This window comes from Poeciliopsis prolifica, unplaced genomic scaffold, assembly GCF_027474105.1.
Source record: "Poeciliopsis prolifica strain line A6 unplaced genomic scaffold, Auburn_PproV2 SCAFFOLD037, whole genome shotgun sequence".
In the NCBI taxonomy this organism is placed as follows: domain Eukaryota; kingdom Metazoa; phylum Chordata; class Actinopteri; order Cyprinodontiformes; family Poeciliidae; genus Poeciliopsis; species Poeciliopsis prolifica.
In genome coordinates this window covers 1,547,501-1,565,976 of record NW_026562412.1, presented here as the reverse complement: position 1 = coordinate 1,565,976, position 18,476 = coordinate 1,547,501, and the positions used below count along the sequence as shown (strand labels likewise).

The window sequence follows — 18,476 nt, the reverse complement described above, 5'->3', positions numbered from 1 at the left end:
TTTATCCTCCCGTGTCACCAGATGAAAAACCTCTGAACCAAAAGTTTACATACACTCTCACTGCCTGAGGTTGAACCAGAACAAACGTCTCTTGTTTCAGGCCATTACCAACAAATCATGAAATTATTTATATTTGCTGAAAGATACAATAACAGAAAAAAAATGTCATTTTTATTTATTAATGTCATCAGGATCAAAAGTTTAGATAAAGAATTGCTGCCGTCTTAGTGCAACATTTAAACTGCAGCTGGAAACTGGAAATGTTATAAAAATGAAATATAAATGATATAATATCAACTGAGACTCTAATCAACCTTTGACCTCCAGCTGCCCTGGTGAATAAAACAGACGCGGCTCCTTTAAGAGCTGCGCACTGATTTGCTCATCAAAAACCATTTTCACACGAGATCCTTTAGCTGCATATTGAATATTTACAGAGGATTTGGATAATTAGCATGAGACTTTTACTGCATTAGGAAGAGAATAAAATAATTACTGAGAGCAAATAAGGCCCAGTGTGGAGTAAAATATGAAATCATGTTGTGAGGAGTTTTTTGACTCATATGAGTGTAAAGAAGAGACCTGAAGGAGCCAACATGTCCTGACTCACCTGCCTCTCTTTGTCCTCCAGGCTGTTTGGACAAATCCGTCCCCCGCTGCACAAACTCCATTTTTAGTTCCTGGGACAGACGGAGAGAGGAAAAAGGTTTAGATCAGCGCTTCTCAATCCAGTCCTCAGGCCTCCCTGCTCTCCATGTTTTAGATTTGCCTTTATTCCAGAACTGCTGATTCAAATGATTTCATGAAACATCAAGTCCTGCAGAAGGTTGTTAATCACTCACAGATTCAGTCCAGGTGTGGCAGAAGGGAAACACCTGCAGGGCAGAGAGGACTGGAGCCGAGAAACACATGCAAGGCTAAAATATTAAATATTTACATTATTTAGTTATATTATTTATATTTGTTAAAACGTATTTTATTTCTGTAGATGGACGCTGCAAGATGCAAACTCACCTGAGCGAAAGGTTTAGTCCTTCACAGTCATAAGTGTATAGTCAAATCATAGTTGAAGAGCAACAGGAGAAGAGATAATGCTGGATCTGATTATATCCAGAAGAAAGTCGGGGAATTTAAAAAATAAAGAAATGATTCATTAATGAAGTATGAGATTTGGTCACACAATTAAAAAACACTTAAAATATTTATCAATAAACAATAAACACTTTGTCCGTTTGTCCTTCACTGAGGACAAACGGAAAAACAGAATATATTTTCAAATACACATCAGATATTACTTGAAAATTTCAATCAAATAAAAGTAAATTAGAAGTGGAGGAAGTGGTCCAGAGGTCGTCTGGGGACGCAGTTAGTCCAGAGTTTTAGTTCAGAACAGATATTCTGGAAACGATCTGGAGGCGTCATGGCGTCTGTCCAGACTCTGATGGAGAAGGTGGCGCTGATGCACCTTAAAGCTGTTTGCCAACCGCCATAAAAACCCAAGGAGAATATCAGAGGGTTTCTGGTGCTGGTGGAGGATTTGTCCTGAATTGGACCAATAAATCCTCTGCTTCCTCCTCCTCTGCCACCGGCCGCCTTGTTACAGGCAGAGGGAGGAAATGTGTCAAACCACTGAAAGAAAGATTTAACACATGCAGGAGGCGCCATGAGGGAACCGAACAGATCCGGTTCCTTTAAACGGGTCAAACTGTTACTGCTCTTTTGAATTGGACCTGATGGACGTTTGCATGGCTGCAGCAGAACCAGCAGCAGAACCAGCAGCACAACTGCTGCCAGTTGAGCTGCTGCTGCAGCCATGGATCCGTTTTCCATCGAGGTCATTTGGAAGAAAATTAATAGTTTGGTATTTTCATTTTATTTTATAAAATCTGCTGCTGGAAAACAATTAATTTTAATGTTTTATTTCACACATGTTGACTGGAGGAATATGGATGAGATGTTATGAGGAACCAGAGAGAGAGAGAGAGAGAGAGAGAGAGAGAGAGAGAGGACTCACACCTCCTGTTATGATGTGACAGCCTCCTCCTCCTCCTCCTCCTCCTCCTCCTCTCCTCCTCCTCCTCCTCCTCCTCCTCCTCCTCCTCCTCCTCCTCCTCCTCCTCCTCCTCCTCCTCCTCCTCCTCCTCCTCCCTGTCTCTCCCCGTCCCTCTCCTCTTCGCTTCGCCTCTCCTCCTCTTCCTCGGGGTTTCCTCCTCAGTCCCAGCACCATGTCTCTCTGTGACATGAGGCGGGTCAGCCTGAGCGTCGCTGTGTGTCGGAGCGGCTGGATGCTGTGAGCGGCGGGAGGCAGAGAGACTGAGAGTCGCATCCTTCACTGAGTGCCTTTGTTGGGAGCAGCAGCAGCAGCATGGATCTGTCCTTCATGGCCGCGCAGGTCGGTGAACTTTCCTTTAATTAGTCAGCTCTCTGATTGACTGGGTGTGGCTGGTCAGCAGGTTTTCATCCTGCTCTGTTCAGACGGAAACACTCCGTCTATTAATAACACCATATTGGCTGCTGCTGCTATTTTTATAATACTGAGAGCAGAAAGTTCATCAGGTTTCTGTTCAGATAAAATATTTCAGCGTTTTAATAAATGCTTCTTCTTCTGCTGGTGTAATTGGACTCAATCATTTTAATTGATGTAAAAATAATAAGTCCTGCTTTGTGTATTAATACTTCTCATGTTGCATCTCATCTGGAGGAAGATGAGGAGCTGACGTTTCTAAACAGTTTGTTTCCTTCTCTTGAAATCCTCAAAGTGTCAGAGGAAACTTTTTTCAGTTTGATTCCCCTCCCTCACCTGTTGCTGCACACTGTCAGTCAGCTGGCCCAAATAAAGCCCTTCCAGGTTTCCTCTGTTGTTTACATGAAAAACAGAAATGGATGTTCAGAAATATTTAGTAGAGAAAAACAAACTTCAATGGTAGAAATATTCACCAAATAATCGGTCCTTAAATCTTTAAAACATTCTTCTGGTTTTTCTTCTGTAGGTTTTGTTTCAGCATTTAAAGTTTCATTGAAAACACAGAGACTCATTCATTCAGCTCAGACACGGAGAAAAGAGATTTTGCAGCTGAAATATGTTCAAACATGCAGGCAGCTGCAACTACAGGCTGATTCCCAGAGCAGATAGCTTCACTAATCACTCACTTCTCTCCAAACTTTCTCCATGCAGCGATTAAGGAGCTCATTACATTATTTTTTCTGCAGGGCCACATCTTTCCTTAAATCAAGGCTGTGTAAATGGAAATGCATCGGCGCTCATCTGAGAACAGAGATGTTCTCGAACACAAGCAGGAAGGAGCTAAAAACTGCTTCCTGCAACAAGGACAGAGAACAACTCAGAGAAACTGAGAAACATTTGAACTAATGTGACTTTCAGTCGGATAATTCAAACAGAAACAAGTGAATCTGAAACCTGCAGGCAGCCAAAACAAGATGGAGGTGATTATCAATCATGACTGATTATTGGTTTGGAATTAAAGGAAACAAACTTTTCTGCAGACATAGTTGCTCTTGAATTGAAAATCAACAAAACATTGTAACTTTTTGACAGAAAGTTTTAAATAATGAAAAATAATTAAAGGCAGCAGACATGGAGCTGGTGAAACAGAACCAGACCCAGGATGGAGTCTGACAGGAACCGCGCCGCAAAAACACTAAACTACCAAACAGGTCAGTGAAAATATCTCAGCACACTCGGAATACGACAAAACTCAGGGAACTTTTCAGCAAGAAATGGGAGATTTTCTAAAGTCAATAAACAAGTTCTAGTTTCTCTGGGAGATTATTTCACCTCCAACAGGACAAAATGTTTTTGGACAAGAGAAAAAACCTTCCAGTGGAACTTTGTCATTTTGAGAGAGCCACACTTTCAGAGGATAACAGGAAGGCTGTTGCTAGCTACTGAACAAACTGAAGAATTTATTACTGCAACTTAAGCAGCTGATTAAATGCTGACTGTAGCTGCAGATGGAGCTGCTTGTCTTTAACCTCTGGATGAACTTAAACACACAGATAATATTATTTTCCTCTGCAGTTTTAAAAAATGAGGCATCAGATTTACTGAAGGTCCAAATTGTCTCACAGCTGGTCGCTGCTGCGGCTCATTAAAGATGAAACCTCAGAGTTCAGCTTCCTCGCCCGGAGGTCGCCGCTTCCTTCCTCCTCGCCTGGAGGTCACCGCTTCCTTCCTCCTCATGGTTTAAATGGTAAAGACTCGGCTGGCTCTGCTCTGCTCCTCCTCTCTGTTTTATGAGCCACTTCTGAAAAATCATTCTGATTTTGTGGACAGCAGTTTTCTGACTCTGGATTGAACACGTTTCCCCTGAATGTAACACAAAGCGATCTGAGCTCCAGATCTCTGCAGGCTGAGGCTTCCTCTCCTCTGACTGACATCAGACCAAATCTCATGTCTTCCTTCAGTATTTCCACATCCTGTTCCTGTTCTGTGCTGTGAAGCGTCCGTCCCGCATCATGATGCTGCCGCTGCCATGCAGTCGTTCTCAGGCTTTCAGCTTTTCTCCTCCTGGTCTCTTTGCTGATTCCTCTGGACAGTTTGAGGGATCACCTTAAAATTTTGCTCCTGGTGTATTCTTCTCCGATTTATTAGGAAAAGAAAAGTTTTCAACTTCATAATGAATAAAAAACATATTGTTGAATTTTCCAGCAGTTTGTAATTCTAGAAATTGTGATTTTGTAATAATTTTCTGGTAGATTTCTCAGTTTCTTGCTTTAGTTTTCTCCAGCCTGTTCAGGTTTTGTTTCTGTTCATCTGATCTTGATGCCTTTTTGATTTGTTTACATCACAGTGAAAAAAAAAACAATCAAAAAAGCCAAAAATCAGAATTCACAGACGAGAAATGATGAATTTAGCTGAAGAACGTTTTGTTGAAATAAATCATTTCTTTGCTGTTGGGTTTCAGGAGCCACTGAAACTTTCTAATCACTTTTAAAAAACTGGGTTTTTAACATCTTATTGATTTTCTTCCTGTCATAAAGAAACAATATTTCACTGAAAGATCTTTACTGCTGTGGTTTAGTCCAGCTGCCAGGACATTTAAATCTATTTGAAATGAAAATCTCTGTGTTGAATATAATCATGCAGTTAAAGTTGGGCGCATGCGTCACGCAGACCAGACTGACTGTTGTTTGGCTCTTTCACCACAGAAACATGGAGAAATGCTGTTTCTACAATATGTTTGTGGAATAATTTTCCTTTGGTATTAATGCCTCAGTAGTTAAAAATAAAAGGCGTCGTTCAACAGGAAGGAGGCCTGATGGGTGAAGCTCAGCTGAATCCAACCAGGAAAATGATTCTTTATCTTTCAATTAGTCTTCATCCTCTGGGGACGAAGACTTTAATGTTTCTGTTCTTGACCTCTGAGTGAGTGAAGGCAGAAACAGGAGACAAACCGTCCATCAGAGACGCTTTAGGACTCAGTGAAACAGGATTTTAATCTGAGGTTAACATTTCATCCTCAGCAGCTTCCATGCATTAAACTTCGACTCATGATTTATTTATCAAAACCAGAAAATAAATGGTTCTGTGAGTTTCTGTTATCCCTGTGTAAGTGCAGAGCCTCTGACTGCATAAAGACAGGACCTTTGTGTTTCAGACCAAGCAGAGGTCCTGCCAGACTCAGCCTGGCGGTGTTTCTGGACTCCTGCCAGACTCAGCCTGGCGGAGTTTCTGGACTCCTGCCAGACTCAGCCTGGCGGTGTTTCTGGACTCCTGCCAGACTCAGCCTGGCGGTGTTTCCCAAACAAAAAACTTTTTTCTCCACAAATCCATTATTTTAGACAAAAACTCCACCGAGGTGGAGCAGTGGTACTTTGACTCAGAACCAGCTGTGGTTCTGAGTCAAACCAGCCTGTTCCCCTCCTGGCCTGTGGGGGCGCTGAACCAACAACCTCTGAAGGAAACGACACAGAAACCTCTGAAGACACTGAGAGCAACTTCCTGTTTCACCAGATGGAAACAAGATGGAGGCGTCAGATTTCAGCGGTTGGAGGGTTTGGTTAAAGACTGTGAGCCATTTCTGCTGCTAGTGCTAGGCTAGCACTTTTGGTTGGATTTACCCAGAATGCCCTGCGCTGCAGTCCACTTCCTGCTTTTGGAGCGGTCTCTGGTCTGCTTGGTGTTCACACATTCAAACTGAACCAGAGTTCACTTCAGCCGAACCCAACCTGGGTCTGGAGGACCAGAGTTTGGTTCTGTAGTGGGTCACGTCTCCCCACACAAACCGGACTTTCTAGACAAACAGACTGCAGTCGGATTAATGCTGACATCACTGAGCTACAGTCACTGACAGGATTGTGCATTTCTTCTGGGCAGGCAGACAAGAATAAATGAAGGATTATGGAGGTGAAGCTTGTCGCCATCTGAACTTCCAGCTAACTTTGGGAACCCCAGGGGGCAACTGGCAAGACCACTTTGTGTTTTTTACTCTGGTGCCAAGCTTCATGTTGAAGCAGAAAGTCCTTGCGGGCCGGAACCGGCTGAGTAGATGATTAAAGGTAGTGAGACACAGAGACAGGCTGCAGGCTCCATAAGAAGATTTGTTTGTGCTCCACTGCCGCCTCGTATGAAGGCAGAATACAGAAAAGCGAGTTCACTAGTTCACAAATGAGATTATTTTCTCGCTAAGCAGTCTTTCTGAAAGATCAGCCGGGCTAAAGCCTAGATCACCACCGCCTTTGTTCTCGGCTGCAGAAAAATATTGAATTACATAATCAGGTTATCTTCTCACAATGTGCTTATGCCTGGACTGACCCCTTTACGGACCTCCTGGTCCCGGTAATTGGAGGTTATTTGAAGAGAGCAATAATGGAGCTGCAGCCTTTTCATCTTTAGGAGTTCATTTCCCCTCAGGCCAGCGTTCGCTGCAAATATCTTTTTATGAAAGCTGTTGTCTCGACAAACTTAACATCCACTCTGATTTTCAAGTCGTCTTCCTCTTTTATGACCCTGAAGATCTGAGGCTGAGGAAACATCCGTGAGCCAAAGCAGAGCCACGTCCTGAGAGACAAACATGCAGCCGTTGTTGTCCTGCTTCTCTTCACTGTTTGGTTACAAACTGGATCCCGACGCTCCGGGTCCATTCAGTCCCGTGGCTTTGAATTCCCAAACAGACGATGTCTGCGAATGAAAGTTTCCCCACTTGGTTTGGTCTGAATCCGCCTGGTGTCAACGAGTTTCTGCCTCCAGGAACGAGTCATGTTGGGCGTCTGCTTCACCATCGCTCCGTTGGGATGCTTCATTTTTATCCTCCGTTGGGATGCTTCATTTTTATCCTCTAGCTCAATACTTCACCATGCCGGGTTCAGAGGTCATGTTCCCGTCCTTCATAACTCTTGAATGGTTTGCTTGTTGAGCTCTGTGTGGTGGAAACCGACCAGTCTGGACCGGGATTCAAACCCGCCTGCAGAACCAGTGAGCAGCTGATGCTGAAGTTCTTTGGACTCAACCAGACATTTTTAAATCACAGATTTATTGTAATTCATTTTATTTGTTGCTTTGTTTATTTATTTTGGATACTTCAACATCTTCCAGTTCTAGTGAAAAATGTTTGTTAGAAATGAAAGTTTATGGAGAGTTATGGAGATTATACTTGTACCATTATATTATATCAAAATGGTCTAGAAACAACATCATCATTCATCTCAATAACTTTTGAACTGATTTATAGTTAAAACTTTGAAGACAGTTTGTGAAACCTTTAAAGTGAAACTGGATTTTAGGCGGATGGAAACCTGCCAGGATCTGCTGCTTGTTCTTTTTGTGACTCAGGTTAACTGCTGCTGCAGCTGCTGCAGCAGCATCCAGGGAACGGAGCGGAGCAAACGCTGCAGCAACGCTCACAGTTTCTCTGTCCTGTGAATTTGGTGGTCAGATTTATCTGCCAGTTTTTTGCGCCTCAGTGACTTTGTGTTGCACAAAGTCCTGCAATGATTGAAACGGAGAGCAGAGGAAAGTATGAAGCAGGAACATCTGCTGCAGTCCTCACCATGTTCCCGGTTACCCTGACATTCTGAATTATCCATGATTATGTGTATAATTAATTATATTTTCAGATTTTCTGAAGCTGTTAGTGATCAGATCCTGGCTGTCAGAGGGTTCAACCTGTCAGGCTGCAGTGATGAACAAGTCGGCAGATCCAGGCTGTTGTTCGGCTCCATGTCTACCACCTGCAAACAGGATGTCAGAAATCACTTGATGTAGAGCAGAAATTTAAACATGCTCTCCATCATGTATATATGTTATTTCAGGGTAACTTCTTTGTCTTTTGATTGATTCCTAGGCAAAATCCTGGATTTATTTTCAGGGATCTGATGCTGTGCAGGACTAAACTGCAAAAACACAAAATCTTACAAAGTTTTCTAGTTTCTCCTGCAAATGAAACTAAAGAGAAATCACTAAACTCTGACGCCTCCATCTTGTTTCATCTGGTGAAACAGGAAGTTGCTCTCAGTGTCTTCAGAGGTTTTAGTGTTGTTTCCTTCAGTGGTTGTTGGTGCAGCGCCCCCACAGGCCAGGAGGGGAACAGGCTGATTGGACTCAGAGCCTCAGCAGCTGCAGGGGGAGCAGAAGTTCTGGTTCCAGTGGAACCGGGTCCACTGGGCTGTCAGGAGAGAAACTCTCTATTGTTTCCTAATGAGCCTGTGAGTTTTTCACAGAACAGCTGAGCTGCTGCATAAATTACATCTCTAACTTCTGAAGCCAGTCGCTTCCACAGGATTTCATTTAGGGGTATCAGGGTAAAGTGAGGTCAACACAAATGCATGCCACACCTTCAAGATTTTGTGAAACCTTAAAACTGTTTGTATTTTTGTGCGACATGAAGCAGCCTCAGTAAGTTTCTGCATTTCACCTGAAAAAGCTTTGAAATATTAGATCTTTGTGCCGGACGGATCCCGGCTGGGACCCCCTCCACCCTCATGCTCCCCTCCAGCTCCTCTCTGTACTTCTGCTTCTTTCCACCCTCTGATTTATAGAAGCTGTTATTTTTCCAACAGGCTGCAGCTTTTTATGATATTGAACTCAAGACAAATCAGAATGTTCCTCTCATTTCAGGCGCATGCAACTTTAATGCCCGTCTGATGAATCAGGCACTTACTGTTGAGTCGGTTACATTACGTATGGAAATCATTGGGATGGCTGCTGCTATGCATGAGTGGAAACAGCAGCTTTGATTTTCTGTTTCTGCATCTTTAATTTTTTACGATGGCACTCGGAGTTGTGAATCAGTTCACAAGTTGGATTTCAGAGTCCTGCTTGCTGAAGTTATTACGGGTCGAACCGTTGATGTGAGTAAAGTGTCTCTATAGAAGATTTTAAAACCTTTTTAATTGCTAGATTGTTTGTTTCATTGCAAACAGACTCTGCGATGGGATTATGTGTTATTAAACATGCTGTTATTATGCTGTTTGTAAGCGTTGCATAACTCCTGCAGCATTTGTTGCTGGAATCTGTTTAAGCAGCCAGGTAATGCAAACACATTCATACTCCATTCTAATTTTGAGACAATTTCTCTTCATTAGATTTGAGTTCTGTTTGGCTGGAGCAGGAAAAGCTTCCTGAATAAAAACTGCTTGCTGTAACATGCATCCATCTCCGCGGCTGACAGGCTCACCAACACATTTATTCATGACACAGACTGATGGAGAGAAGGGTAATAAACATGAGCCATGTGTTTTCCTTCTCAATAATCTGTGCACAGATTGGCTGGTTTTGCATTTTGTCACAGTTTCTATGTTGGTCCAAATGGTGGCTCACGCTAACATGTCAGCGTCCGTCCAGAGGGACGGGCTGCTGGACCTACTGGACCTGCTGGACCTACTGGACCTGCTGGACCTACTGGATGCTTCCTGAGGTCTGTGCTTTAACTAGGCTAACATGACACAAGTGTGAAAAACTTATGACACCGGCCCGACCGGACCGACCGGCCCGACCGGCCTGACTAGCCGGGTCCAGCAGGGGAAACACACGCAGCAGGTTCTGACCCACAGCCCGACCCGCAGCAGAGCTTCAGCGGCCGGCCAGCTGACGGCTCCACACTGAGTCGGGTAAAAAGTTCTGGACGACTTTAAAGTCCAGAACCACATTTGGTTCTCATAAACTAACTAATCAGAATCCGGTGAACTCTGGAGGAGCTGCAGAGCTCTTCAGCTCAGGTTGATGAGACAAATAGGAATCCAGCCAATCAGTGTTCATTCATGGTCACCATGGCAACAACACGTTGATGTGAGTCCTCTACTGGTTTCCATAGCAGAGCTACACACTGCCATCGGCACTTCAGGAGGCGGACGGCACGCTGGGGTTAAAGGTCATAACACTGCTGCGGAGCCAGCGCCCTCTGCAGGTCATAGAGCAGGACTGCATCAGGTCAGGAACTTCCTTCCTGATCTGAATATTTCCAAAATCTTGATCAGATTTTGTAAGTTTGCAGGAAGATTCAATGTTTCATTGCAGTATTTACATGTTCCGATGCATCAGCATCACTGCCTCAGTCCGTGTCCAGGGAAAACTTTACTATGTTAAGTTACATTTTTAATCTGCAGTGACCTGATGGAGCTTTGGCTCCGAAGCAGAAGCGTAAATAACCGAGTGATGATGATGCAGGGAAATCCAACGTTCACTGAACACAACCTGAGGTTGGAAAGCTTTTGTGCTTCTGCTGCGTTTTTAAATGAAACTCCTGGATTTTATGGAGAACTGGGGAGAAAAAGTGGTTCAAATGAGGACAATAAAAAAATCAGAAATACTTTTCCACAGCACCGTATTTCCATCAACAGGCTTCGTTTCACAGCAGCTTCCTGTCAGGTATAAATTGAGTCCATGTTTAAGTTCCTGTCATCCTCCCAGTTTCTGTTTCCCCTGATCTGGTGGTTTTGTGTCTAGCGGCTGCTGGCTGCCAGCGGCGCGCTGCTGCGCCGTCGTGATTAATTATCTGCCCTGGTCGATGCGAGCAGGTCTGCAGGCGCGTCTCACTTTCATTTGCTTACACTAATCCCGGGGCTTTTCAATTACAGCTGCTACAGTTTCTCCTTCGTTCCACAGGGAAGCGTTCAGGAGGCGGAGATGAATCAATATGATGAGAAAATCATCATCAACATGTCAGGAATCCATGATGGCTGTTTCTGTGTTCATATCAAAACTGGACCTATTTAATAAATCTTCTTAATGTGAGGAGTAAATATTGTATAAATATCAGATTTGGTCACATGCTATCAGATTATTTCCTGACTCTGTTTAGGATTTTCTATTGTAAAAAATAAGTCAAACATTCAAAGATATCTCAACTGTTTGGTCACAAAAAACCCAATAACAAATATTATACTGCAGCTCAACCATTGTTTGATTATTTCCATCTTTCCATGCATCTGATTAATCAGAAAAATGTGACTTTCATAAATAAAATTCATTGTCTTGAATTGCATTTCAGATTCTGTTCCAGTCGATAAGGAAGGAAAAGGTTTCACTCTAAAGGGTTTTTGCAGCCAGTCATGTAAATATGCAAAGACTAACACTGCAAGTAGCTGTGATGGTTGAAAATTATAATTAGGAATGTAAATATTAATATAACCACAGGAGGAAACCTGATGCTGAGGAAGGCAGTAATTGTGATATGAAGAACCGCAGATGAATGAAAATCACAACCTGCTTCCAGAACATCGTTGGTTCTGAGAAAACCGTGGAGTTCCTGCTGATTCTGCTGATTCTGCTCATGCTGTGATTTCAGTTTAAATTCATTTTCAATACATTCAGTCACTGAAAATCCTCTCAGCTGCTCTGGTTTTCCCAGCATGCACAGCAGGAACCTCAAATCAAGTTTTGTGTTTACGTGACATCAGAACCTCCATTAGATCCGCACAGAGCTGAACCTGCATGTGTTATGGAACCGAACCGAACCGAGCCGAACCGAACTGAACCGAACAGAAACAAACCGAATTGAACCGAACCGAACTGAGCTTCAGGTCAGGAACTGATGATTGGACCCATCAGGCTGTTTTTACTGGAGCTGAACTGAAACCTTCAGCTCTTCATGCTGCCTGGAGAACTGGAGCAGCGAAGTTTGGCTGCTGGTTCTGCTTTCAAGCAGTTCTGCTGCTTTTCGCGTTAAATGTTTGGAACAAACTCTTTAAATCTTTATGATCATTCTTAGAAGCAGAAATTCAGGTCAGCTTTGCTGCATAATCCAAATCCTCACCTGCGTGTGGAACGGAGGACGGATTGAGCAGCCAGCTGGATCAGCTCAGGTTGAGCACAGAGAGCCACAAACCGGCACTGAAACCGAACCAGGAGACAAACAGGGACCAGCAGAACCAGCAGAACCAGCAGGCTGAATGAAGCCACCAGGCTTTGACCCGAAAGCCCAGAGCTCCATCCTCCGGTCTCTGGATGGAGACAGGAACAAGAACGGTGTGTGTGTGTGTGTGTGTGTGTGTGTGTGTGTGTGTGTGTTCGTTCTTTCCAAATCAGAAAAAAAGCTTTAATTATGTGTAAATTAATCACATAATTAACTGAAACGACAATAGAAAATATTATTTTTATCAACCTCCACATTCAACATATACAATTGTTAAAATGACCAAATATATTTTCTCCTCCATGTTTTTAAGGCCGGTTTTGTCGTCCTGCTCATGAGTCACAATAATGAGACAGGAAATAAGTTCAGGTCCAGGTTCGGTCCAGAGCAACATGAACCAGAGTTATTGCTCATTCCTGTTATTAGAGAAGTGTAATAAGTTTTTCTCCGTCACACCAGACGTCTGTTGCTCTGACAGATTGATCGAGGCGTCAGGAGAAAATCACTCAGCTGCTCTTGTTCTAGTGAGTTATAAGATGTATTTAAACATGCTGCTGGTCTGAGGCAGGAGGAAAATCGATGGCAGCACAGCCGTAAATCTGCCTGGCAACCAGAAGCTTCAACACCTCAGAGAAAAAGATTTACGACACGAGGAGTTCAACCTTCAACATCAGCTCCCTGACAGCAAAGCCAGTTGCTCCTGCAGCGTTTTCCTCATGATCTCCATTTTCACGGTTTAGATTCTGCATCTGCTTTGCTGCTCTGTGACGTCATAAACGCCACATCCTGTCGGCTGAAGCCAGGAGATGAAGCTTTCTGTTGTGCTCACTTCCTGAAGTGACCGATGGACTTCATGATGAAGTTTTCATCGCTGCCTCTGCATCACAACAGAAAACTGCTGAACATTTGGGGATCAGTTGCAAACATCCGGCTGCTCTGCTGGAGACGAAACTCCGGAGCGAAATCTCATGACCGCCGGAACCGGAGCAGGAAGTGTTCAGAGTGAAGCGACGCAGGTTTCTGCTCTCTGCGGACACGTTAATGCATCAGCCAATCAGCAGAGAGCACACGGCTACCAGCTGGAGCTGCTAAAGCTAATCACCCCCCACTGCTTCACTGTTGGGCCAAAGCAAAGAACAACAGAACCACTGAGTTCTGCATCGCTGAGCCGTCGTCTCTTCGCCTCGTGTCATCAAAACTTTTTAATCCAATGAGAACTGCATAAATATTATCTACATCTGGTCAGACATGGATGCAGTTACTATTTTTTAGGAGTATTTTTACTTTTACTTGAGTAACATTTCTGGATTTTCTACCCACCAAATGAAAACAAACACGTTTTAAGCAGAAATGAAACTTTCTGGACGGTCACTTTCTACTTGAGTAAAAATATGCTGAATTATTTTTACTCTTTTGGATCGTCTGGTGCAGAACGCAGCAGGATGTCTTTCCCTTTTCTTCCACTTGTTGCCTCGGCAATATCTGCAAACAGGAAACGTTTCCCTGCAGGATTTCCTCCAAATGTTCTCCAGCAAATTCATTTTCACACAATCTGAAAATATCAAAGCCGAACAATCAAATATTTATTTAGCTTTTTGGTTTGTTCTCATCCGTTTCATTCGGAGCTCTTCCCCTCTGCAGTCGGCTCTCTGTGGACAACGACTTACGAATAAATTAAACATAAATATGAAGAATGGAGACACGGCTGAGAGCACCAGCTGTCTGACGGGGTAAGAAGCAATTATGACCCCAAGGAGAGGCTCCTTGTTACCACTCTGCTCTGAGCAGATTGAAATATAAAAATCGGATCGGCTCCATCCATCAGGCAGATAGATTTATGCTGCACTGAATAAATATGTTGTTATAAAACAGTTTGATCAGCTGCAGTCTGACAACCTGAAGCCTGTAAAGTTTAAATGAGTCAGTTCAGTGATGCATTTTTACATTGATTGAAGAAGCTGTAGGCTTTTATATGAATATTCATTGGAGTTTTTCAACAGGGGCCTTGGCCCCCCAGGTCCCCCACTGGGGGGACCACTGCCCAGGTTGTCCCAAATTGTTTAAAACTTAATTTTAGTGAATGTAAACTTCTGATCTCATCCATAAATCTGTAACTGTGTTTGGTTCAGTTGTTGGTAACCAGGAACTGATCATTTCCCATGATGCTTTGCTGCAGGTTGAAGTCATTGATCTGAGCTGCCTGCTGTAAATTTCTTTCTGAAGCAATAAAATAATCAGCTTGAATTCATTTTGAACATATTTTGAAGACTTCAGGCAGAGTTTTGACATCTTGAGCGTCTCAGAAAGGTTTAGATTTGGCTGCTGTGTTTTCAGTTTGATGTCTTCACTGTCAGCGCTGCTGATCCCCACTGACCTTGAACGTTGCCTGTCTGTGTACATAATAAGCAGAAATGTTGTGACAGTGAAGTAATCATCACTTCCAGAGCCGGAGATGAGGCGAGCTGCTGCCCTGTCTGCTGCCTGTCTGCTGCCTGTCTGCTGACCTGTCTGCTGACCTGTCTGCTGCCTGTCTGCTGCAGCTGCAAATGAACACAACGGACAAACATTCAGATTTCAGCATCTGAATATTTGTTATAATAAAACTTTCTTAGAATACAAACTTTTCTGTTTCATCAGCTTCAATTGAAACAACTAAAAATAAAAGGTTGAAATGAATAAAAAAACAGCCAAGCCAGATTTAGAAGTTAAAAAATTAAACTTTTTCAGCAGTACATTTTTTTAAGTTTTATTTTCTAAACTTTTGTTAAGCAAATTGAAATAGTTCAGGATTATGTTAGGGATTAGATTATATTTTTACTCTCCAGTGTCTGAAATAAATTAAGCTCATTTTCTTAAAGGCCTGTTTGTATTTATAATAGGGTAAATAAATATGAAATAAATTATTTTTCTAAACAAATTAAAGCAACTTTTTGTTGTTTTTGGGTGACAAATTAAATATTAAATCATTAAAATGTTAACCTAACAACACAAAAACTGTAAAAGACACAGAAAGATGAAAACTTATTTTTAAAATATTTTATTCCAACATGTTTTCTTCTTCTCACCTGGATGTGGAGGTTTCAGCTGGTTTTGGCGTCATAAGTCCAGTTCATGCAGAACCTTTTATCACCCTGACCTTTCATCGGACCTTCAACTGGAAACAAGAAGCTGCATGATAGACTGCACAAATAGACTCGGTTCCGAGCAGAACCCGGTCAGAACCCATTTCCGAGCAGAACCCGGTCAGAACCCGGTTCTGCTCTGCTGCGTCTGAGTGAAAATCTCAGAGGAAACATTTTTCATTTGTTTCTCCATCAGATGTTTTACAGCCTGCTTGGCTGAAATCATTTTCTGTTTTCCTTTCACACTTCAGCGCTCGCATCACAAACAGCGCTGTGATTAATGGAAGAGTGAGCGACGGTTCTGGCTGAAGGAACCGGGCCGGTCCGCAGTGAAAACCGCTGTTTAGAAGAGACCATGTCACAGTTTGATCACGTAAAATACAGAGAGATGTTCTACCAAAGAAAAGGTTTGGCAAACCTCTAAATTATTATTGGTGCTAAAAGTGTCCAGTGAGAGCAGATGGAGACAGACGGTCGTCAGCTGGTTGCTGATTGGTGCGGCTGGTTCCTCCTTCTACATCCCTGCACTCAGAGCCTGATGGTCCATCAGATCCGGCCTGTTTGCTGATCTAAAGCTGCAAACACAGTGATGCTCAGAGCAAACAGGCTCACCTGGCTGGAGGTGTTCCTGCTCTCCACAGCTGCACCTGGGTTCTGTGTGTCCGGTCCTGCAGGCCAAACAATCCCCAGTAGAACCGTCTCTGCTGAGTAAACAGCTACTTTCTGTTAAAAGTCTGCTTAACCTTTTGTGGTTTTCATTTTGGGTTCAGAGTGATGTATCAGTATTACACAAACTGTGTGTCCATAACAAACTTTGCATATTTTCTGGCAAGGCGGGAAACGGTTGAGTGGCTTTGAGAAGCAGCGCTAACTGACCGTCTGCAATGAAAGCTAAAAATCAAACTTCATTTGATGGATTTCACTGGTTCTGCTGCGTTTCATGAAGATTTGGCCTAAAGTCTAATGGATTTGAATCTCTGTGGTTCCAGATCCCAGTCATGACCGGGGCCTTCATGGACTCCTCACCCAACGACGACTACAGCGGAGAGCATTCGCTCTTCAACTCTTCGGCGAGCGTCAACGCGGCGGCCTCGGCCGCCTCGGCGCACGGCCAGCCGGACGAGCAGCAGTCCATGTCCAGCGACGCCATCTGGCTGTGGATCGCCATCATTGCGACTATAGGGAACATCGTGGTGGTGGGCGTTGTCTACGCCTGCACTTTCTGATAGACATGCTGCAGCAACTCTGCAATCATCCGACGGTTCAGTGTGTGGAAACAGAACCGAGGCTCCGCAGAACCAACACCCTCCATGTCTGAACTGACCTTCCTCTGCTTCTCACCGGGTGTTTTTATGTTTCAGCTCCACTGGCGTGTCAGACGTCTGAAACGTGACGGTGATGTGTTGAGCTTTCTCTGTTTGACAGGAAGGCTGATTTCCTCAACGGGTCTCAAGATGTTTCTGTTCAAGAAGGTTTTTAACTTTATGTTTCTTTGTCCTGCAATTTATTTGACTTAAATGTCTTTTTGTGTGTTTTTTCCCGAACAGCAGTTTTCTAGTTTCTAGAAAAAGATTCAATTGGGTCCAAATTCTGTTTAAATCTTAGACAACCAGAAAGCCCATGGAAACGGGTCTGGACTGACCCAGCCTGTCTCGGTGGAGGCTGAATGAGCTTCCTCTGTCGGGGCGACGCTGAGCTGCTGCTCCACATTCAGAACCAACAGCTGTTCTCCTCCTGATGGCCCGGTTGACCCGGTTCTACAGCAGCTCTGTCTCCAGCTGCTGTGGTTCTGTTTGGTGTTCACATATGAATTTGAACCGAACCAGACCGAGGTTTGGAGGACCAGAGGTCAGAGGTCGATGCGCGTTCACTCCTCTCCAACCGGCCTGGACTTTCTACGTAAACGGACCGGAGTCGGGTGAAAGCGGGCTGAACCGGGCTGAACCGGGCTGGACTCCTTCCAGTCCGGTTCAGTAGAGGTGGAGAACTCAAGCTGATCCAGAACCTTGTGGAGGTTCTGGATTCCTGCGAGCATCACTGGGGTCTGGAGGCTGAGCCGACAGAGATGCTGGGATTCGGCCAATCAGGGCAGCAGGAAGCTCCGGTTTCCATGGCAACAGGACTGGATCCAGCTGATTTCAAACTCGGAGAAAAGAGAAAAATAACAACTTAAAATGTTTCTCCACTGCCAGGACCGTTCAGATAAACACCTTCACAAGATTCCACTTCCGTTTTTAGTTCCAGTTACTTATTATTTTTAATTATTTTCAGGCGAAAAATAATTAGAAGCACAAGTAAAACTAAAATCTTTGAAAGCAGTTTGTACTAAATGATGTTAGAAATGTGTTGAACTGAAGTAACAAGGGAAATGAACTTATAGAGTGAAACCAGATGTTTTTCTCCATGTCAGGTTCTGGTTCTGGTTCTGGTTGAATGTGTTCACCTCTGACTCCACTGGAGCCTGACTGAGTAAAACCGGGTCTGAGCAGAAAGTCCGTTCAGGTCAGCAGAACGAGTGGAGGGTCATGGATACAGGCGCCAGACTCCATTCATCACAACATTTATATTTGGAACCCAAAACGTTTCATTCAGCACAGAAACGAAGTGAAACTCTGCAGCTCCTGCAGGTTTCCTGTTCTGCTGCAGCTGCATAAAGTTTCTGTTGATTATTGTTATTATTTAGAAGAAAGAGATTCAGAAAAGTGAAGTGCAGCAGCACGGGTCAGAGATCTTTCTGGGAACCATTTCTGTGGTCCAGAAATGGTTCCCAGAAAGATCTCTGACCCGTCATGAAGTCTGTGAAGCTGCAGTTTCTCGGTCCAACAATCTCTGCTTCTCTCAGAGGAAATGTAAGAATCTGATGAACATGTGAGGTTTGGATCTTTGTTTTCTGTACGTAGCTTAAAGCAGAAGCTGCCGGATCCAACGGCAGGTTCTGTTCATCCTGCTCATCGTCTCACATCCTCTGATTCTGGTTCCGGAGAAAAACACACAGTAGCTGTTTGATGACGTCTCCATCGTATAGAAATATAAACTCACTGTA

At 43.6% G+C, this 18,476-nt stretch overlaps 1 protein-coding gene across 2 annotated transcripts in view; it reads left to right on the top strand.

Moving 5' to 3' along the window:
- The first annotated feature begins 2,175 nt into the window (after nt 1-2,175).
- Nucleotides 2,176-18,476, top strand: part of LOC129374622 (uncharacterized protein C14orf132) — a 16,516-nt gene continuing 215 nt past the window's right edge. The window contains exons 1-3 of one of the 2 annotated variants that reach the window (XR_008607529.1): nt 2,176-2,392; nt 16,423-18,135; nt 18,209-18,476. The exon at nt 18,209-18,476 is cut by the window's right edge and continues 215 nt beyond it. Coding sequence is in view for 1 of the 2 variants with exons in the window: in XM_055053126.1 (XP_054909101.1) it covers nt 2,366-2,392; nt 16,423-16,659 (264 nt within the window). In the remaining variant the exon portion in view is untranslated. Of the gene's footprint in view, nt 2,393-16,422 lie in introns of both variants that reach the window. The other variant, XM_055053126.1, reaches the window with a different exon arrangement.